Source organism: Panthera tigris, chromosome B4 (assembly GCF_018350195.1).
Source record: "Panthera tigris isolate Pti1 chromosome B4, P.tigris_Pti1_mat1.1, whole genome shotgun sequence".
Classification (NCBI taxonomy): domain Eukaryota; kingdom Metazoa; phylum Chordata; class Mammalia; order Carnivora; family Felidae; genus Panthera; species Panthera tigris.
This window is the reverse complement of record NC_056666.1, coordinates 36960279-36983129: the sequence shown is the minus strand read 5'-3', so window position 1 is coordinate 36983129 and position 22851 is coordinate 36960279. Positions and strand designations below refer to the sequence as shown.

The window sequence follows — 22851 nt, the reverse complement described above, 5'->3', positions numbered from 1 at the left end:
CTACACATGACAATAAAAATACAAATAATAAACTGGAAAGGAAATGATAAATGTCAGTTTTCTATCTTCTCTCTGCCCTGTGATTTTTCAAAATTAAAACATGGGTACTAGTTATTTGTTTTCCTGGTGTAGGCTCCCTGGACAGGTACATAGTTTTTAAGTACTCCTATTTCCTTTAGTGTGTTTGTATGTGCATTGTCTATTTTTCTGTGATTTCTCAGAGGGCAAAAGCTATTATTTCTTAAATTTAGCATTAAATGAGGATGGGAAGCATACCAAATGCATGCTTCAGTTATATTTATTCTTACTTTGATATGTATTATTGTTATGAAGTCCATGGTTCCTACACAAATAAGAGAAACCAGAAGTTTACTTTTCAGTTATCTGTGTTGAGCTAATAAAAGTTAATTTTTCCAGGAAGGTAATAGTTCTTTCACCATAAAAAGAAAAACCAGCATGTGATGCTAAGAATGAATGGTGAGAGTGATTTGAGAGGGTTTTCATAGTTGTCAAGAAAGTAAAATTTGAAGAAAAGGTGAAAATTTGCAACAGTATAAAATGCCAGAAAGAATGAGATACGACAAGATGTGATCATTCAGTTTAGCAATTAATAGATCATAGAGCAATTTCAATAAAGTTATGGAGTCAAAATCCAGTTTCGAGTGAGTTGGGAAATGAATGGGAGATGAAGAAAAGGAGCCAAGCATGGACTCAATGTCCTTGGCTGTGGAGGAAAGGTTGGGTATGGAAACATGGAAGTTACTGAAGGAGAACCAAAGAATATCTTCACAAGCTAGTATACATGAGTGGGCCTCAGTGCTGAGAAGGAAGAACTAATGGAGAATTGGAGGCTGAAGATAGTAAGAGAAAAACCAAAGTCCCTAAAGAAGCAAAAGAAATGAACATGATAAGAGCAGGGACACCCGTTCCTCTGAAACAGAGGAAAAGAGGTAAATACAAGTACAGTGATGGTAAGTAAGTGGGTGAGAAGGCATGAAGTTAAGGCAGTTGATTACCTTGGGAAAGAAAGACAAAGATACTGGGAGGGCTCCCTTAAGGGTTTAAAGCAAATTGTGAATACCCAAAGTGGCTCCTGTGGAAATAAGGAGAAAGAGCAAATGTTTCTTGAGAAGTGTTGTTCTTCACTTCTGAGGGTTTCACTAAGGTTAGAGACCATAACTTTATGGTGATATCATTTCCCATAAATGGGAGACTGTTCCCCAGGAGCACACATAGAAGGCAAAAGCTAAGAATAATCTAAAGTACAGGGATTGGGGCACCTGGGTGGAACCTTGGTGGTGGGTTAAACATCTGACTCTTGGTCTCAGCTCCTGTCTTGATCTCAGTGTCAGTGAGTTCAAGCCCCACATTAGCCTACATAAATAAATAAATAAATAAATAAATAAATAAATAAATAAATAAAATAAAGTGTAGTGCCATTACAACAGAAAGACAAAGAGATGAGATTGCCGGCAGTAACAATGTTATGCACCACAGAATTAAACTGAGCAGGAAAGTAAAATCCCAGGGCGGGAGAATATACCAAGTAAGAGTTTCTCAGGTTTGCCTTTCTCATAGCCTCCATATATATTCATATATACTCTTCCTCTTGTATTTCCCATTCTTTTTTAAGATTTTATTTTTAACTAATCTCTGCATCCAACATGGGGCTCAATCTCACAACTCCGAGAACAAGAGTCACACTGTCTACCGACTGAGCCAGCTAGGTCCCTTGTATTTCCCACTCTGATTAATGTCACCTACTCCAGCTAATCTCTCTGTCCTGGATCCAGTTGATTGGAACTTTTTAAAAAATGTTTATTTATTTTCTTGAGAGAGAGAGAGAGAGACAGAGTGCGAGCAGGGGAGGGGCAGAAAGAGAGAGGGAGACAGACTCAGGAGCAGGCTCTAGGCTCTGAGCTCTCAGCACAGAGCCTGACGCAGGGCTCAAACTCACAAACTGGGAGATCATGACCTGACCCAAAGTCAGACGCTTAACCAACTGAGCCACCCAGGCGCCCTGGAACTTTTTTTTTTAATCTTTATTTATTTTTGAGAGAGAGAGAGAGAGAGAGAAACAGAGAGAGAGGGAGACACAGAATCTGAAGCAGGCTCCAGGTTCTGAGCTGTTAGCACAGAGCCTGACATGGGGCTCGAACCCACAAACTGTGAGTTCACGACCTGAGCTGAAGTCAGATGCTTAACCTACTGAGCCACCCAGTCAATTGGAACTTTTAAATATTTCCCATTTTCCTCTTCATATTTCCATTTTTGCCTCCCTTGTTTAGTTAGGCATTTCCGTGAATTACCACGGCAGCCTCCTAGATCTTCAAGCATTGTCCTTAATTGCTCCTCTGCAACCAGAGTGTTTTTTAAAAAAATCAATCTGACATTGGGTGGTTGTGAGAGAGGGAGGGTTGAGAATAACCCTTTGACATGTGAATGAATGATGACACTTCAACCTTGATATAGAATGGAAGAAGAACAATCTAATAAAAAGAGGAAACACACCTGTGGGAAAGAATGTTATATTATATATGTATTCATTCATTTGGCAACAACTTTTGAGCATTTGCAATGTGCCAGGCACTCTCCTAGATTCATTCTGCATATATAACATGAACAACAATAAAAAGACAGAGCTTACATTCTAGTGGCAAGGGGAGACAAAATAATGAGCACAAGCAAATATATATTATTTTAGGTGTGATAAGATCTTTTTAAAAAGTACAGAAGGTAGGGAGCGGAAGGGTGGTAAGGGGGGATAGTGTAGTCAGAGAAGGGCTCAAGACTGATGACATTTGAACAGAAGCTATGCTATCAAAATACAATGACAAATTGCTAAATGAATATCAAAGCACAAAGGATTACTTCTAATAAAGGAGATGTTATTTGTATTGGCCTTAGTAGGGATTTTATAGGTTAAGATTCATGGAAAAGATCAATCCACATAAAAGGAAGGGTATGAGCCAAACCTGGGAAGTCCATGCTACATTCAGAAAATAAGTTATTTATTATATAATGAGATAAGTAGGATCAGGTTATGTCAGTATTTGAATGCCATATCACTCTCTGGACTGATTGTCTACTCTTTGGGGAGTCACCAAAAGTTTATGAACAGGAATGTGACATGTCCAGAAATGTGCTTTAAAAAAAATAATCACCTTTTGTAGAATGGATTGGAGAAGGGAAAAACACCAGTTGTAGTAATCCAAGTGAAAGGTGACGAGACAGAGTAGCAATTAATAGGATGATATGTATTTAAGAACCAGTCTGAAGATAAGATCACCATGATTTTGCTTAAAATATATATATAAGGGAGGGCACCTGGATGGCTCAGTCAATTGAGCACCCAACTCTTGATTTTGGCTCAGGTCATCATCTGACGGTTTGTGGGAGCCCCTCATCCAGTTCTGTGCTATCCGTGCAGAGCTTACTTGGGATTCTCTCCCTCTCTCCCTAAATAAAAAAAATAAACTTTAAAATTAAATAAAATAATAAAAAAATGTAAGGGCCAAAAGAGACACAAAAATACTGTTTTTTGGGGTAACTAATAGAGAAAAATCACAAGACAGAAAAAAGTAAATTTAGGAGATGTCAAATTCCTTCTGGACATCCTTAAGTCTTATACAGCAAAGAGTCCCAGCTTTTTCATAGCAGTAGTGACAGCTCAGAGGCTGAAGTACCTTTCCCCCTACTCCTACCGTTTGTTCTTCTGGAAAGATGAGACTGCAATTGAGTTTTGAATTAGCTTACATTATTAAAGCCAGTTTCTCACATCTTTCAGGAAAAGGAAGCAGTGTCTGCTGATAAAAACAGTAGTATTAATATACATAACTCTCTGACGGTAGAAACTGAACCACAGGTCCTATCTTGACCCTAGGCCACCAGGTCATTGAAGGAGAAATTATCTTCTTAGAATCTTCACCTTGATATAAGCTTGTAAATTGCAACACATAATAATCCTGTATCCATTGCATGATTATGCATCGCGTTTCTGCATGATTTTTTATGAAAACAAAGTAGTTGAACAAGTTTAAACTGGGGGTGCCCAGAATTAGTGTGTTCTGACCCTAAACACCACACTACCAGTACTGGGATGAACTGGGTTGCAATCCGTTAACATCCTCCACCAGGGAAGCTGCGTGCTGAAGTAAAACTACATTTCCCGGCTATCTCTGCGCGGTTAGACGCGAAGCGAGGAAGGGCGGGAATGGGGCGTGCCTCTGTGTGAATAGCCTTCCTATTGGCGCACAATCCAAAGGGCCGTGTAAACTTGTGGGCGATTGGACCGATTTCGTGCACGCTCAGTGGCGCTGCAAAGCTACCGGATTTAAGTTTTGTTTTTCGGTTGCGGGTTTCTGACTCGGAGGTTTAGTGTGGCGTGAGTACAGAGTTTTGGGTTTGGGATGCAGGAGTGGGGGAACGGGCCTTGGGCTAGAAAAAATCTGGTGAGGGAGAAGTAAGTGCGGGTCCCGGAAGAAGGAAGTTAGGATGTGCAAAGTGAAATATTTTGAGGGTGCTGGAGGATTGGGGAGCCATAAACATGAGGGAGTCAACAGCAGGATGAAATATAAAAAAGAGTGTAGAATTTGGTGTCCTGGAAGTGCGCTCCGGTATTCCCTCATCCCACAATAGTCTAACCCTCAATTTCCTCATTTGTAGATTAAAGTATAATAAAAGTACTTAACCGAGTTGTTATGGGGGTAAATAAAATAAATGTCAAAGTACTAATCAAGATTTAATTTTAAGTAAACAGGCTGTATTAAAAAACAAAAAAACCACTTAAATGAGGATATCACAGAGAGAGGAGTAGAAGCTAACTGAAACCCATTAATTTATCTATATTGATCTTTTGGGAGATACTATAATGAGTAATGCCTATTTTCTATCTGCAAGGAACATACCCTGCCATGAGAGAAATTGTAGCAACAAAGAACTCTATTATGTTAACTTTTAGAGAATTACAGATGGTGTTCTTTTGCAGCTACATCATTTTGATAGATCAATTTGGATCGAGAGACTCTGGAAAGAGATGGAGGTAGTTAGTTTTCAGGTACTAACTGGATTTCATTAAGTGAAGGGGGGAAGGGTGGGGGTGGATTGATGTATGTTCCAGCTGGAGGGAAGCTCACTAACAAAGGCATGGAGGCAAGAAAGTTATCTGCAACGGGAGTATTTTAGGGGAAGAGAGGGAAATTAGGGGAGATAGGTTTGGTCCTTAGATAGAGAGCCATGACATCTAGGCTGAGTTTGATTTAATGCGTTAGGCTTTGAGGAGCCACTGATGAATATTATGACTTTTAAGAATATGGTGCAAAGGGGTGCCTGGTTAGCTCAGTCACTTAAGCATCCAACTGTCGACTTCTGCTTGTGTCACGATTTCACAAGTCATGATCTCACATTCGTGAGATCGGCCCCATGTTGGGCTCTGTGCTGACAGCATGGAGCCTGCATGGGATGCTCTCTCTCTCCCTCCTTCTCTGTCCCTCCCTGGTTCTCTTTCTCTCTCAAAATAAATAAACTTAAAAAACAAAAGAATATGGTCCAAGGGAGACAAGGGGTGGGTAGAACAGTTAAGCCATTATAGTAGAGCTGGGAAGAAGATATGGAGATCCTGAATAAACATGGTGATTGCCCAGAGAGACTATATGGGATTTTCATATGGTTGGATGAAGGTCAAGAGAAGGAGTAATGAAATAATGAATGTTAATTTTAAAGTCCAGGTTGCTTATGAGATGCTGAATTCGCTTTGAGGTGCTAAAACATACGTGACTTGAGTGATTTTTTTTTTTTTTAAGTTAAACTTTTTTAAGTTAGACATTTCAAACTCCAGTGGGACATATAGGTGAAAATGTCCATTACATATTGGACATTCAAACCAGGATATTGAAAGATGTCATTTGTTCATTCAGTAAGTAATTGTTAGTTACTCTGTGCCAGGTAGTGTTTTAAATAATAGAGGTAATCATAAACGCAGTGGGGATAATGATGTTCCCACAGAAATGGATAGAGGAAATAGCAAAGAAAGTTGAAGACAGAACCTTTTGAACCAAGAAAGGAAAATTTTCAGTAAAAAATAATAATCTCCATTTATTGAGCACTTATGTGTCACTGTTCATCCTTTTTATTCATTATTTCATTTAATTCTCACACCAACCTATGATATATGCTATTTTCCCCATCTTCCTTTTTTAAGTGTTTATTATTTTTTGAGAGAGAGGCAGGAGCAGAGAGGAATGGGGACAGAGGATCTGAAGCAGGCTCTGTGCTTACAGTTGTGAGCTTGACACGGGGCTCAAACTCAAGAACCATGAGATCATGAACTGAGCTGAAGTTGGACCCTCAACCAACTGAGCCACCCAGGCTCCCCTATTATCCCTTTTTTTTTTTTTTAAGTTTATTTTATTTTGAGAGAAAAAGCAAGTGGGGTAGAGGCAGAGAGAGGGAGAGAAAGAATCCCAGGCAGGCTGCACACTGTCAACTCAGAGCCCAGTGTGGGGCTCAAACTCAAGAACTGTGAGATTATGACCTGAGCTGAAGTTGGATGCTCAACTGACTGGGCCACCAAGGCACCCCTAATTTCCCCCTCTTTAATAAGTAACTGAAATGTAGTGAGGTTAAATAACAGGTCTTGTTACACAGCTAATAAGGGACAGAGCTTATACTTAAACCCAAGTCTGTTTAACTTTAGAGCCCAAGCTCTCACCTCCCAATATTTTTTGAAAAGGTAGTCAACACTGTCAAATTAAGTATGCAAAGCGAGAAGTGACTTGTTGGATGGAGGGTGGGAAACCAAGAAAGCAGTTAAATTTATTCATTTGGATGTCTCGTGACCAAGAAGAATAACCAGTTCAGATGTTGTAGTAGAAGTCAGATTGTGAGAGAATAAAACTAAATGAGATGTGAATATAGGTAACTTTTTGTAGATGTGCAGTAGTCATAGGAAACAGGAGTGAGGACAGTCACTGACTTGGAGGGGGAAGAGAGGTTACGGGTTGTGGGAGGACTCTCTTAAAGTTCCAGGTTACTTGGGGGCGGGGAGGGGGGGCCAGCGCGGCAAGGCCTGGCTGGCTCATTTGGTAGAGCGTGCAGCTCTTGATCTTGGGGTTGTGGGTTTGAGCCCATGTTGGGCTTTACTTTTACTTTATAAAACAAATAAAATGACTCAAGATTATTTAAAAAAAAAAGCGTTCCAAGTTACTCTTAAATAGTTTTAGAACAGTGGCATTCATCTTTAAGATGTCACCTGGATTCATAAAATGGGATATTCTTTGGCCATATAAAAGAATGAAGTACTAATACACGCTACAGCACAGATGAACCTTGAAAACATCATGCTAAGTGAGAGAGAACAGTACTAGCCAACTGCAAAGGACCACATACTATATGATCTCATTCATATGGAAGTCCAAAATAGGGAGATCTATAGAAACACAAAATAGATCAGTGGTTGCTTAGAGTTTAAGGGGAGGGGGGCACAGGGGTGATGGCTAAAGGGTAGAGGACTTCTTGAAGTGATGAAAATGTTCTGTAATTGTGATGGTTACACATATCTGAACATACTGAAAGCATTGAATTATATACTTTAAAGATTTTTTTTAACTATTTATTTTTGAGAGAGAGAGAGTACAAGCAGGAGAGGGGCAGAGAGAGAAGGAGACACACAATCTGAAGCAGGTTCCAGGCTTTGAGCTGTCAGCACAGAGCCCGACGTGGGGCTCGAACTCACGAACTGCGAGATCATGACCCGAGCCGAAGTCAGATGCTTAACTGACTGACCAACCCTGACACCCCTGAATTATATACTTTAAATGAATGACTTTTATGGAATGTGAATTACTCATCTCAATAAAGCTGTTTTAAAAAAAAAATGTTACCCATAATCCTACTATACCAACCCAATTACCATTTCTATTTTCTAGGTTATTTTTTACAAAAGACAAATTGGCCCGACTTGGAGAAGTTTTGTGGAAGGAGGTGAGTAGTCATTTTAAAGGAGAGAGTGAGAGGGGTGCCTGGGTGGCTCAGTCGATTAAGCCTCCGATTCCTGGTTTTGGCTCAGGTCATGATCTCACAGTTTCTGAGTTCGAGCCCTGCATTGGACTCTGCAGACAGTGCGGAGCCTGCTTGGGATTCTCTCTTTTCTCTGCTCCTCCCCTACTCACACTGTCTCTGTCTCTCTCAAAATAAATAAATAAACTTAAAAAATGTTTTTAAAGGAGAGAGTGAGAAAAAGAGATGGTATATTTGAAGGGTTGGTTGGTAGAAGAAAGCTAATGGAATGACAGACAGAAACCAGTATTCTAGCTAAACTGGGTAGACTGACCAGTAGAAGAAGATGTTGAACAGAGTCTTTCAAATTCATATTGAGGATTTTTAAAAAAATTTACTGAGCATCTACTGCTACTGAACCAGGCACTGTTTTTAGTGACTGGGGATTTAGCAGTGAACAAGAGATAAAAAATGTCTGCCCTTAGTGAGTTTCCACGATCCAGTGTGGGGAGTCAATAAGTAAAATATATCAGATGGTGATGAAGTAAAGCAGAGAAGGTCGGTAAGGGGATGCCAGAGTGGTCAGAGGAGACTCACCAAGAAGGTGACATCAGGACCCTCAAGCAGCGGGAACAAGCCGTATAAATGAATGGGAGAAGAACATCATAAATACAGTAGAAATGTGAAGTCTGAAGTAAAAATTTGGCACATTTGAGGAACAGCAGAGCCCGGTGTTGTTGGAGCAGTGAGCAGGGGGAGAGTAGTAGGTGGGGTCACAGAAGTACTGGGGTAGTCGGACCATGTAGGACTTTGTAAACCATTTTAAAGACGTTGGTTCTCTGACTAAAACAAAACAGCTTGGAGGCTTTTGAGAAGAGGAGCTTTGTGGTTTGAATTATATTTTAAATAATCAGTCTAACTGCTGTGTTGAGAATAGACTGTGGGGGCCTGCTCTAAAAGCAGAAGCAAAGACACCAGTTGAAGAGGCTGTTGTAGTCATCCAAGCAAGAGGTTGTAGTGCATTGGACCAGGGCAGTATTGGCATGAGTGATCGTCAGATTCTAGATATTTGGATGGTAAAGCCAATAGGATTTGCTCACAGGGATCAAGTGTAGCATATAAGACAAGGAGAGGAGTAAAGTTTCTCCAACCGACTTTTTGTCATAAGCAACTGGCAAGATGGAGGTAGTAATTACTGGAAGGTAGAATTCTGAGAGAAGAGCAGCTTTGGGTGGTAGGTATTTATTTAGCAGGAGCTTGGTTTTAGACCTGTTAAGCCTGAGAGACCTGTACGACATCTAAATGGAGATATGGAATAGGCAGTCAGATAGGCATGAGCGGAGTCGAGGGCAGAGCCAGTGCTGGAGGGAGAAATTTGAAAACCATTAATGTGTAGATGGTATTTGAAAACTGACACTTTATGTGGTCACCAAGGCAATAAGTATAGAGAAAGTTGAGGAAGAACTAGCAGTGACTGAAAATTAATGACCAGTGAGGAAGAAAGAAAACCAGGAACATGTGGTATCCAAGAAGCCAAATGAAGAAAGGTTTCAAGGAGGAGAGGCAGGGGCGCTCTGGGTTCTGAGCGAGAAAATGGCACACAGAATTAACAAGAGTGATTATCTCTTTTCACAATTTTTCACAAAATTCTTCTCCAAAGAACTGAAGATTATAAACAGATGTATGCCAACTGAAGAGCACAGGAACAGGGGCGCCTGGGTGGCTCAGTTGATAGAGCGTCTAACTCTTGATTTTGGCTCAGGTCATGATCTCAGGGTCATGGGATGGAGCCCCACATTGGGCTTAAGAGTCTCTTTCTCCCTCTCCCTCTGCCCACACCCTAAAAGTACATGAGCAGAATATTACATCATCTTGCTCAAAATCAAATGGGTTGACAAAGCATGCTCAATAAGACAGTTTTCTCTAAAGTTAATAAAATAAATTCTCCTCTCCCCTCCCTCCTTCCCTCTTCCCCTTCCTCCTCTCGGTCTCTTTCCCTTTTTCTCTCCCCCTTTCTCCTTCTTTCCTCCCTCTTTCAGAGAACATGACTGTGAGGTTATCTTTGTGAAAATTTCTTTGATAAGGTTGTTCAAATAGAGGAACCCAAGGTCTGTATTAACAATGGGAATGGAGATTGTAAATGAACTTTTGTAAGTAGTTTTTTCTTTCTCTAAGATAAAACAATGGATAAAGAACACCAGATAAGGATAAAATGTCAGTGGCTTTGTATTTATTTTAAATTTAGCATAACTAGTCCTCTACCTTAATTCCCATACTGTCCCTTACTTGTCAAAAACTTTTCTGAATCTCTCTTCTATTTCAGCAAAAGGATTGTAAATTTGTTTTGCATTGTTGCAGACAGCCTTCATATAAAGGAGGCTTTTCTTTTGTGTGTGCTTGTCCATTCTGATTTTATTTGAAAATAAGAACAATGAATGCCTTATGAAAATTCAAAGTCAGATTTTCAGGATTTGGAACAACTTTAAAGAGTGCTATATTTTATTTATTTTTTATTTATTTTTAAGCTGGTTTTTGTTGTTGTTATTGTTGTTTTGTTTGTTTTTAGTAATCTCCACACCCAAGATGGGGCTCAAACTCACAACCCTGAGATCAAGAGTCACATGCTCTTCTGTCTAAGCCAGCCAGGCACCCCAAGAGTCCTACATTTTAGGACAGCACGTTCTCACCAGCAGGTGCATCTGATGATGGTGGAGAGGGAATGAGTCTGTGCATCCCATCTTATACTGTTTTTTTCTGTTCCTGACCCCTCATTCTGAATTTTTGTGTGTTTGACAGGTGTGAAAAGGACAGAATGAACTTTACCCCAACACGAACCCCTGTCTGCAGAAAGTAAGCCATTTGTTTATTTTTGACTTGTTAAAGAATCAAGACTTCTGTAGCCTTAAGTGCAAGTTAACTTGGGAACTAGAAGGGTTTTAGAAGTGTATTTCCAAACTCTGGATTTGAACTATGTTAGAGCTCATTTCTCTATTCTTACTATGTATTTTTCGGATTAAAAACTAGGACATATTAGGGGTGCCTGGCTCAGTTGGTTAAGCGTCTGACTCTTAATTTTAGCTCAGGGCATGATCTCACGACCCACATCAGGCTCCATGCTGGCAGCACAATGTCTGCTTGGGGTTCTCTCCTTCTCTCTCTGCCCCTTCCCCGCTTGCACACTCTCTCTCTCTCTCTCTCTCTCTCTCTCTCTCTCTCTCTCTTTCTCTCTTTCTCTCTTTCTCTCTCTTAAAATAAATAAATAAACATTAAAAACTAGGACATATTAAATGTTCATACCAGAATGCAGGCAGTTTGAGTGAGCCTGGTATAGCACCTGTGGATGCTGGACGACAGGGAACAATCAGCATACAAACAGGGGACTTTTAATTCCGGTTCTGCTATTAACTTGCTACACAATAGATACATCTCATCCTCGTGGCCATCGCTCCCCACTGCAGAATCTCAGAAGTACCTCTTAGTTCATCTACTAGCCTATTTCCCAGAGTTGTTATAAATAAAACTTCCTTTGAAAACATGAAACATTAAGTAAAAGAGTATTTCTGTCATGAGCTTTTAGTGATTGAGAAAATACTAAGTTTTTTTTCCTTCCTGATAGCTGAAAGTAAATTTTAATATCTCTTCTGTACATGCTCACTTATTAAAGGTGTTGGCCATGACCTTCGTTAGCTACAACTCTGGGCTTCCGGTATAAAGTTTCTCCACACTGCTGTGTATTTTGTTATGTTGTAAATTGTAGAGATTTAGCCAAACTGGATTAATTTTCACAGGGTTTCTCCACTTCTGGGCTATTTGTTTTCCAACTTTCATTCTTTTAGCTGAAGGCTCTTACTTGCTAAACTTCTTGTCTTGCCTTTGATTAACCTTTGATCTGGTCTAGTCTTGGTCTGTGTAATTCAGATGTCTCTGATGCTAATATGATTGTGTGCTCACTAACTAGCCTATTTTCTAATCCTGAATCTTATATTTATCATTCCCTTTCTTAATAAGTTTGCCACTTATATACTTGTTCCTAAGAACAGTTTCATTTTGCAAATTATAATCTTAAACAAATGGCAGTACCTTCTATATACGCATCTCCATACATTTTTCCATTTAATACTGTTTGGGTGATTCAGTAATATTTGAGTATCTCTAATTCACAGTTTCTAATAACTTTGAATAATGTTCCATTTATATGAATATACCACAATTTATCCATTATCCTATTGAATGGATGGAAGGTTTACCATTTTTATTGTTACAATGTCATAAACATTTTCTTACATGTCAGCTTGTATATATGTGCATGAGTTTCTCTAGGACAAGAGGAGTAGCAATTTTACTACAGTGTATAGTGTTCCGTTGCTATGCATCTTAAGAGCACTACATTTTCTGTTACTACCTGGTCTTACTTGGGTGATGTTTCATTTTTTTAAATGATCTTTTTATCTCCCTCTAACATGTATTTTGAATCTATCTTTAAGCCTTTAATACTTGGAAACAAGTTCACAAGATTTGTCACTAACCTGAAACATCAAACTTTGAAGGTTTATGAGCACCTTACTTCTAGCACTTTAAGAACATAAACCCCTTTTTTATTTAAGAAATTATAATGTCTCATAAACGTCCCCACAGTTTAATGAACATGCCCTTTGTAATGTCACATAGGCTGACAACTGCCTCCAAACATGATGTTGCCTGTGGCTTCAGTGGTCCCACCAACTGGAAGGGAAAGTCTTTCTTGGATTCGGTGGAGTCAACTCCCTTGCCTTCCACACAAGATCGTCTGGCTGTCCTCTGCCCTTCTCAGGAGCTTCTGGAATATTACCAAAAGAAGATATCTGAGTGTGAGGCAGAAAATGAAGACCTGTTGAAGAAACTGGAACTCTACAAAGAAGCTTGTGAAGGACAGGTGAAAGAGATGGCGCATTGTGCCCTTTCAGGACCCTGATGGAGTCCATTCATTACTGAGACAAGTGCCAGCTTGTATCATAATCAGATATTTTATTTAAAGTTTATTTGTTTATTTTGAGAGAGAGAGCACATGCACTCATGTGAGCCAGGGAGGGGCAGAGGGAGAGAGAATCCCACGCAGGTTCCATGCTGACTCGGGGCTTGATCTTACTCGTGAGATCACAACCTGAGCTGAAATCGAGAGTCAGATGCTTAACTGACTGAGCCACCTGTTCACACCCCCCCTTTTTTTTTTAAGTTTATTTATTTTGAGAGGGAGTGAGAGCAAGTGGGGGAGGAGCAGAGAGAGAGAGAGAGAGAGGGAATCCCAAGCAGTCTTTCCACTGTCAGGACAGAGCCCATTGCAGGGCTCAATCTCATGAACCATGAGATCGTGACCTGAGCTGAAATAAAGAGTCAGATGCTTAACCAACTGAGCCCCCTGGGCGTCCCGACTTTTCAGGTTTTCTAAGTGTTGCCTGTCAGTTTTCTGACATCATGTCCTTCCTTCTAACCCAGATCCCATTGTGCTTCGCTTCAGTGGCTGTACTGCCTGCACATGACCCTTTGCTTATTCTTCTGCTCTGCTTGCATAGCACAAATCCTAGCTATAACTTCATCTGGTTCTCCACTACCTCCTCTCCTGGAGCAGGATTTCTCAGTCTTGGCATTATTGACATTTGGGGCTAGGTAATTCTTTGTTGTGAAGACTGTCTTGTGCATTGTACGATGTTTAGCAGGATCCTTGGCCTCTACTCACTAGATACCAGTAGCACACCTCTGCCCCCATCCTCCCTGTCCCCAATTGTGACCATCAAAAATGCCTGTAGACACTGCCCAATTTCTCCTGGGGGCATAGGCAAAATTACCCCCCAGTTAAGAACCGTTCTCCTAGAACGGTCACAAATCATTACACAATAAAGTCACGGTAAACATATCCATCCGTATCCTCAGTCACTGTACAACAATTTTCTCACCTGTGCTCACCTGTGCCATACCCTCACTCTCCTCCAGCCTGCCACCCCTTCTTAGCCCACTTCTCTCAGGCAATCTTGCTTCCTAGTTCACAAAGGAAATGCCAGCCACCTCGCATGCACTCCCTTCCTGCCCATCCACACACAGATACCTACACCTCTGTCCATCTCTCTTCTTCTTTACCGCTGCAGGGGCAAGATGTCTCTGCCTGTTCAAGGTGAACTGATCCAGAACTTTCCCCCCAATCCTCCTTCCTCCTAAGAAACCCTGTTTCATCCACTCTCTTCTCTCCATGTTCTGTTTTTAACTTCTTGCATGACATTGGCTTTTTCTCCTCAGATATAAACATACTCAAGTCTTTCCCAACTTAAAGGAAGAAAATGCTGTTCTGTAGTTATGCTTTTCCCTGTCGACCCTCTTTTCTCAACCACACTTCTAGAATAGTTTGACTTTATCACTCTCTCAGCGACTTCTTGACTGCAGTTTGGTCTCTGTCCTCATTGCTCCATGAAAACTGTACCTCCTGTAGTCTCTAGAACCTACTTGTCAAAATGATCTCTTCTCTTTGTAGCCTTTGCAGTATTTGTCACCATTGACCTTTTTTCTGCAAACTCATCCTTTCTTGATTTCTGTCATTTTTCTTTCCTAGGTTCTGTCTTCACCTCTCTGCCCAGTTCTTCTCAGTCTCCATTCACAACTCCCTTTCCTTAGTCTTAACTGTCTAAGTTCTAGATTCCACTGTATACGGTCTCATTGTAAGTGTTCGTTCTACTGCTACATCTGCGATGATGACACCAAGTAACTGATGGGGACTCCCTTTTCTCCCTGAACTCCATGCTAACATGCCCACGTCTAAGCTCCTTTCCCCTTTGCTCCCCTACCCACACATTCATATATGCCACTAACACTTCCCCTTATCTCTTCACTTGTCTTTATTCTCTGTCCAGTAAATGGTATCGTTGCCTGCCGCACTCCCCAGCCCCTACTTGCTTCATTTGGTAAGTGCTGTTGCTTCTGCTTCCTTAATGTCACTAGATCCATTCTTACAGCTTAATTGCTCTTGCCACAACACTAGTTCAGACTCTTGTTATGCCTTCCCTGAGCTATTCCTTACCAGTATCCAGCCTCCGGCCCCATAAATCCCCAGTCTGCCTCTCACTATCCACTCCAGTAACACTGAAGTACTTGGAGTTTTCCAGACACTTACGGCTCTTTGATGGCTGTGTATTTATGTCTCTTTCCTGAGAGTACGCCCCCCTCCGCTTGTCTCCAACAGTTTTCGTCTTTCAAGTTCCAACTTTTTGGTTGCATTCCCTGACTTCCCAAAACCTTAGAGGTTTACCCCTGCCGTGCTTTCCCCTCTACCGTTTTATTCTGTATGCTCTTTCATGAAATAATTATTTCATTTTAATTGTTGGCGTGTCTCTTTCCCCACAAAATTCTTCAGCTCTGTAGCCAAAAATCATACCTTTTTATCTTTGTCTTTCCAAAATTTTATAATCCTTATTACATAGAAAGCATTAAAAAAAAAAAAGGTGTGACTAGAACTAGATCATTTGGCATTACAGGGTTTTGTAATCTGTAAAAGATATGAGAGCTTTGATGTTATATGCAAACGTCACACTCACCCTGTAGCTTTTAAACCCTAGTCTATACACACCTGTTGTCATTTGAATTCTGTGTTGGTGAAATCATTCACTTTGTGATATATCTACCTGAACTGAGCCACCATACCCAATAAGAGATACTCCTATGAAGTCAAATATCTTTTCAACTACCTTTTTTTTCCCCTCAGCATAAACTAGAATGGGATTTGCAGCAGAGGGAGGAAGAGATTGCTGAATTGCAGAAAGCCCTAAGTGATATGCAGGTCTGCCTCTTCCAGGAACGGGAACACGCTTTACGCCTCTACTCTGAAAACGACCGACTGAGAATCAGGTGCCAACTAGCAGAAGGGAAATATTGGAGTTCTGTTTCTAAATTAAATGAAACAAGATAAATATCTCTATGGTCCTTCTCTTAGGTTGTGTTCCCCAGGAAGCAGACTCTGAGATGGATATGAATGCCCATAGGATGGTTAGTAGGTAGACTCTCAGGAATATCATCTACGAGCAGATTTGGACAGAGGAAGAATTTGAACTGTGATTCGATGGTAACAGTTAGCTTCAGCTGAGCTCTGAGGCCAGGACAGCCATTCAGAGGCAAAGGGGTTGAACATTTGTACCCCACTCATTGGATGTAGGCTGCCACCAGGGAGGGGATATAGACTTGGGAAAGGCTGCTGCCTTCAGCCTAGGACAGTTGCTGGAGAAGCTCTTGGGTGAGAAGTGTCTTGGTCCTGAAGGTAGCATCTGAGCAGTGGTCCACGATGTGGAAGCATCCACTACTAAATTGTTTTTAAATTGTGGTAAAATATATTTAACATGAAATTTACCATTTTAGTCATTTTTAAGTGCATAGTGCAGTGGCATTAGGTATATTCACATTATTGTGCAGCCATACCACTATCCATGTCTAGAATACTTTTTCATCATCCCATATAGAAACTCTAAACAATATCTCCCCATCTCCCCTCCTCCTAGCCCCCAGTAACCACTGTTCTACCTTCTATCTATGTATTTGACTTCATATAAGCAGAATCAGATAGTATTTGTCCCTTTGCATCTGGCTTATTTCATTTAGCACAATGTTTTCGAGGTTCACCAATGTTGTAGCACATATCAAACTTTCATCCCTTTTTAAGGCCAAATAATATTCCATTATATGTATATACCACATTGTGTTTATCCCTTGGTCCATTGATGGACATTGGAATTATTTCCATCTTCTAGCTATTGTGAATAACACTGCTGTGAACATTGATGTACACATACCTGTTCAGGTCTCTGCTTTCAGTTGTTTTGTATATATACCTAGAAGTGTGATTGCTGAATCAAATGTTAATTCTATGTTTAATAATTTTGAGGAACTGCCATACTGTTTCCCATAGTGACTGTACCACTTTATATTCCCACCCACAGTGCACATAGGTTTCAGTCTCTTACTGAATGTGCATACCAACATTTGTTCTTTATTTTTTTTAATACTAGCTATCTTAATGGGTGTGAAGTAGTATCTCATTGTTTTGGTTTACGTTGCCCTAATGATTAGTGATGTTGACATTTTCTGACATGTTTATTGGTCATTTGTGTATCTTTTTCAGAGAAATGTCTATTCAAGTCCTTTGCCCATTTTTGAATTGGGTTCTTTGATTTTTACTGTTGTTTAGTGTTAAGAGTTCTTTGTATATTCTAGATTGAATCCCTTATTAGGTAAGTGATTTCCAAGTGTTTTCTCCCATTCTGAGTGTTGCCATTTTATTCTGTTGATAGTCCTTTGATGCACAAAAGTTTTTTATTTTTGTAAGGTCCAATGGTATATTTTTCTTTTTGTTCCTTCTGCTTTTGATGTCATGTTTAAAAAATCATTGCCAAATCCAATATCACTTTGTTTTCTTCTAAGAGTTTTATAGTTTTAACTCTTCTATGTAGGTCTTTGATCCATTCTTTCTGAATTAGTATAAACACCTGATGTTTTAAAAATTAGAGCTAAGGTCTAAATATATCTTACTCAATTTTAATTTGATGTTGCCATTGTCTTAAAAGTAAATCAGAAAGGAGGTCTTTTAAATAGGAAAATTTACTTCTTCTGAACACAATATGTGCTTACTCTATGAGAATTGCAGGGAGCTAGAAGACAAGAAAAAGATTCAGAACCTCTTGACCCTTGTGGGCACAGACACTGGAGAAGTGACCTATTTTTATAAGGAGCCTCCAAACAAAGTAAGTAATCTTTGGTACAGCATGGTAAGCATGGCTTTTATAAAATACAGGATGGGGTCCACAATAAGAGCAATTTTGGTACTTATTAAAGAAGATAGAAGAATTAAATGTCATAGCCCCTAAGTTTTCAGAGCACTTGCTATAATTACAGACAGTTTTAATGATTTGATTTATTTTTCTCCGAAAAAACCTTGGGAAGTAGTATTGTTTACCCCATTTTATTGCTTGGAAATCTAATTTTTTTTAAATGTTTATTTATATTTAAGAGAGTAGAGACAGAGTGCGAGCTGGGGAGGGGCAGAGAGAGGGGGAGACACAGAATTTGAAGCAGGCTTCAGGCTCCGCAGAGCCCAATGTGGGGCTCAAACTCACGAACCCCGAGATCGTGACCTGAGCTGAAGTCAGATGCCTAACCAGCTGAGCCACCCAGGTGCCCCTATTGTTTGGAAATCTAAAGCATAGAGGAGTAGATGTTTTGGGGGGAGATTAGAGAGGAAAGCAGGAGCAGAGTTAGTGTGGGAGCAAGTTGCAATACTCAGGTTTCTTTTTTTTTTTTTTTTAATTTTTTTTATTTTTGAGAGAGAAAGACATACACAGAGCATGAGTGGGGGAAGGGCAGAAAGAGGGAGACACAGAATCCCAAGCAGGCTCCAGGCTCCAAGCTGTCAGCACAGAGCCCGACACGGGGCTTGAACTCACAAGCTGTGAGATCATGACCTGAGCTGAAGTCCGACACTCAGCCGACTGAGCCACCCAGGCACCCCTCAGGTTTCTTTTTTAATCTGAAGTTTCTGCTGATAATAAAAGTAATGCATGGTCTTTATTAAAAACAGATAGATTTGAGAAATCGATCATATAAGAGTGGCAGTGTCGCATAATTCTATATCCCAGAGATAAAACTCTTTTTCCATTCATATAGAAATATTTGTGTATGTATAGTATTTCCATTTTTATACTTGTATAAACAGTGCCTCAATGAGCATCTTTATGTGTATCTACATATACATCCTTTTGTGTTACCGTTATTTTCCTAAAGGCCTTTGTCAAGGATCCCCTCCCCCTTTCTTTCAGCAGATATTACTAGATAACTCTGAAATTTAATTTTTTTAGTTTGTATTACCAGCACTGAGTTTTATCCAATTTGTTACTTTGTCCACTTTGGTATCTCACATGCATGACATCCTTATATGATTATGGCAATTTTGACAAATTTGATATATGAATAGTGTTTGACCTACAGAAATAAAGCTAAAAAGTGAAATATGACATCTTATAGGGAGGCTAATTCTATACTTTTTTTTTTTTGCCTTTTCAGGTCAGCATTTTCCAAAAGACTATCCAGCCTGTAGGTATATGTGAACAGAATGAATTTTCCTCAGCTTTCAGAGCAGGTACTAGCCACATTATTATAAATTCTCATTGATGCAGAGTTCAAAAACAGTGCACATGATTAGAAATTTTTTCTACTATGTAGTGATAATGAATATTCATAGTGATGTCTTTGGTGGTTTCAGATTTCACTGAGCTTTCTTTCCTTTAACCTTCCTTGATGTTTTAATAAAGTAAAATAAAAAATACATAATTAACATGATGATAAATCATAAAACAGACTTGGACAACTTCTGGGATCACAGAATATTAATTCGATTCTAAGCCTCAGTCTCTTCTCTTTCTTTTTTTTTTTTTAAATGGAAATCTTAGTTTTATATCTTTGCCTCTTTTTAGAAAATTAAGATGTAACTGACATATTACACTTGTTTTAAATGTACAACATAAGGATTCAATATTTGTCTATGTTACAAAATGATCACCACAGTAAGTCTGGATAGCATTCATCACCACACATGGTCATGCATTTGTTTTTCCTGTGATGAGAACTCTTAAGATCTGTTCTCTTAGCATGAGGTTCTTAAATCATTCTAGGAATTTTCTTCAGTGTAATTTTAGTGTTGCTTGTTTTTTTTAATATAATTTATTGTCAAATTGGCTAACATACAGTGTGTGCAGGGTGCTTTTGGTTTTGGGGGTAGATTCCTGTGATTCATCACTTACATACAACACTCAGTGCTCATCCCAACAAGTGCTCTCCTCAGTGCCCATCACCCATTTTCCCCTCTACCCCACTTGACCCATCAACCCTCAGTTTGTTCTCTGTATTTAAGAGTCTCTTACAGTTTGTCTCCCTCCCTCTCTGTTTGTAACTATTTTTCCACTTCCCTTCCCCCATGGTCTTCTGTTAAGTTTCTCAAGTTCCACATATGAATGAAAACATATGATATCTGTTTTTCTCTGACTGACTTATTTCACTTAGCATAATACCCTCCAGTTCCATCTACATTGCTGCAAATGGCAAGGTTTCATTCTTTCTCATTGCCAAGTAGTATTCCATTGTATATATAAATCAAATTTTCTTTATTCATCAGTTGATGGATATTTGGGCTCTTTCCATAATTTGGCTATTGTTGAAAACACTGCTATAAACATTGGGGTATATGTGCCCCTAAGAATCAGCACTCCTATATCCTTTGGATAAATTCATAGCAGTGCTATTGCTGGGTCCTAGGGTAGTTCTATTTTTGATTTTTTGAGGAACCTCCACACTTTTCTAGAGCAGGTGTGCCAGTTTGCATTCCCACCAACAGTGCAAGAGGGTTCCCATTTCTCCACATACTCGCCAGCATCTGTTGTTTCCTGAGTTGTTAATTTTAGCCACTCTGACTGGTGTGAGGTGGTATCTCAGTGTGGTTTTGATTTGAATTTCCCTGATGATGAGTGACGTTGAGCATCTTTTCATGTGTCTGTTAACCATCTGGATGTCTTCTTTGGAAAAGTGTCTGTTCATGTCTTCTGCCCATTTCTTCACTGGATTATTTGTTTTTCAGGTGTTGAGTTTGGTAAGCTCTTTATAGATTTTGGATACTAACCCTTTATCCGCTATGTCATTTGCAAATATCTTTTCCCATTCTGTCGGTTGCCTTTTAGTTTTGTTGATTGTTTCCTTTGTAGTGCAGAGCTTTTTATCTTGATGAGGTCCCAATAGTTCATTTTTGCTTTTAATTCCCTTGCCTTTGGAGATGTGTCAAGCAAGAAATTGCTGCAACTGAGGTCAAAGAGGTTGTTGCCTGTTTTCTCCTCCAGGGTTTTTATGGTTTTCTGTCTCACATTTAGATCTTTCATCCATTTTGAGTTTATTTTTGTGTATGGTATAAGTGGTCTAGTTGCATGTTGCTGTCCAGTTTTCCCAGCACCATTTGCTAAAGAGACTGTCTTTTTTCCATTGGATGCCCCTTCCTGCTTTGTCAAAGATCAGCTGGCCGTACACTTGTGGGTCCAATTCTGGGTTCTCTATTCTATTCCATTGGTCTATGTGTCTGTTTTTGTGCCAATACCACACTGTCTTGATGATTATAGCTTTGTAGTAAAGACTAAAGTCTGGGATTGTGATGCTTCCCGCTTTGGTTTTCTTTTTCAACATTACTTTGGCTATTTGGGGTCTTTTGTGGTTCCATACAAATTTTAGGATTGTTTGTTCTAGCTTTGAGAAGAATGCTGGTGCAATTTTGATTGGGATTGCATTGAAGTGTAGATTGCTTTGTGTAGTATTGACATTTTAACATTTATTCTTCCAATCCATGGAATGTTTTTCCATTTCTTTGTGTCTTCTTCAGTTTCCTTCATAAGTTTTCTATAGTTTTCAGCATACGGATCTTTTACATCTTTGGTTAGGTTTATTCCTACGTATTTTATGATTCTTGGTGCATTTGTAAGTGGGGTCGATTTCTTGATTTCTCTTTCTATGGCTTCATTATTGGTGTATAGAAATGCAACTGATTTCTGTACATTGATTTTTGTATCCTGTGACTTTGCTAAATTCATGTATCAGTTCTAGCAGCTTTTTGGTGGAGTCTTTCGGGTTTTCATGTAGAGTATCATGTCTGTGAAAAGTGAAAGTTTGACTTCTTTGCCAGTTTTGATGCCTTTTATTTCATTTTGTTGTCTGATTACTGATGCTAGGACTTCTAACACTGTGTTAAACAACAGTGGTGAGAGTGGACATCCCTGTTGTGTTCCTGATCTCAGGGGAAAGCTCTGTTTTTCCCCATTGAGGATAATACTAGCTGTGGGCTTTTCATATATGGCTTTTATAATATTTCAGTATGTTCCTTCTATCCCAACTTACTTGAGGGTTTTTATTAAGGAACGATGCTGTATTTTGTTTTGCATCTATTGACAGGATCATATGGTTCTTATCCTTTCTTTTATTAATGTGATGTATCACATTGATTGATTTACGAATATTGAACCAGCCCTGCAGCCCAGGAATAAATCCCACTTGATCCTGGTGAAGAATTCTTTTTATATGCTATGGAATTCGATTTGCTAGTATCTTGTTGAAAATTTTTACATCCATGTTCATCAGGGATATTGGCCTGTAATTCTCCTTTCTTTGTGGGGTCTCTGTGTGGTTTGGGAATCAAGGTAATACTGGCTTCATAGAATGAGTCCAGAATCTTTCTTTCCATTTCTAATTTTTGGAACAGCTTGAGAAGGATAGGTATTAACTCTGCTTTAAATGCCTGGTAGAATTCCCCTGGGAAGTCTGGTCCAGGACTCTTATTTGTTGGAGATTTTTGATAACTGATTCAATTTCTTCACTAGTTATGGGTCTGTTCAAATTTTCTATTTCTTCCCATTTGAGTTTTAGTAGTGTGTGGGTATCTAGGAATTTGTGCATTTCTTCCAAGTTGTCCAGTTTGTTGGCATATAATTTTTCATAGTATTCTCTGATAATTATTTCTAGTTCTGAGGGGTTGGTTGTGATAGGTCCATTTTCATTCATGGTTTTATCTGTTTGGGTCCTCTCTTTTTGAGGATTCTGGCTAGGGTTTTATCAATTTTGTTTATTTTTAAAAAAAAAAACAGCTCTTAGTTTCATAGATCTACTTTTTTTTGGATTTTGTATTTATTTCTGTTCTAATCTTTATTATTTCTCTTCTTCTGTCTTGGGGTTTCTTTTCTGTTCTGCTTCTATATCCTTTAGGTGTGCTGTTAGATTTTGTATTTGGGATTTTTCTTGTTTCTTGAGATAGGCCTGGATTGCAGTGTA

At 39.4% G+C, this 22851-nt stretch overlaps 1 protein-coding gene across 3 annotated transcripts in view; it reads left to right on the top strand.

Moving 5' to 3' along the window:
• The first annotated feature begins 4300 nt into the window (after positions 1-4300).
• CCDC77 (coiled-coil domain containing 77) overlaps positions 4301-22851 on the top strand; it is a 30222-nt gene continuing 11671 nt past the window's right edge. Inside the window, exons 1-8 of one of the 3 annotated variants that reach the window (XM_007092829.3) lie at positions 4353-4384; positions 4988-5056; positions 7926-7980; positions 10792-10845; positions 12664-12907; positions 15719-15861; positions 17648-17744; positions 19060-19135. In XM_007092829.3, coding sequence (XP_007092891.2) covers positions 10808-10845; positions 12664-12907; positions 15719-15861; positions 17648-17744; positions 19060-19135 — 598 coding nt within the window. In that variant the 5' untranslated portion in view covers positions 4353-4384; positions 4988-5056; positions 7926-7980; positions 10792-10807. Of the gene's footprint in view, positions 4385-4987; positions 5057-7925; positions 7981-10598; positions 10689-10791; positions 10846-12663; positions 12908-15718; positions 15862-17647; positions 17745-19059; positions 19136-22851 lie in introns of those variants that run through there. The other 2 variants (XM_007092828.3, XM_007092831.3) reach the window with 2 other exon arrangements.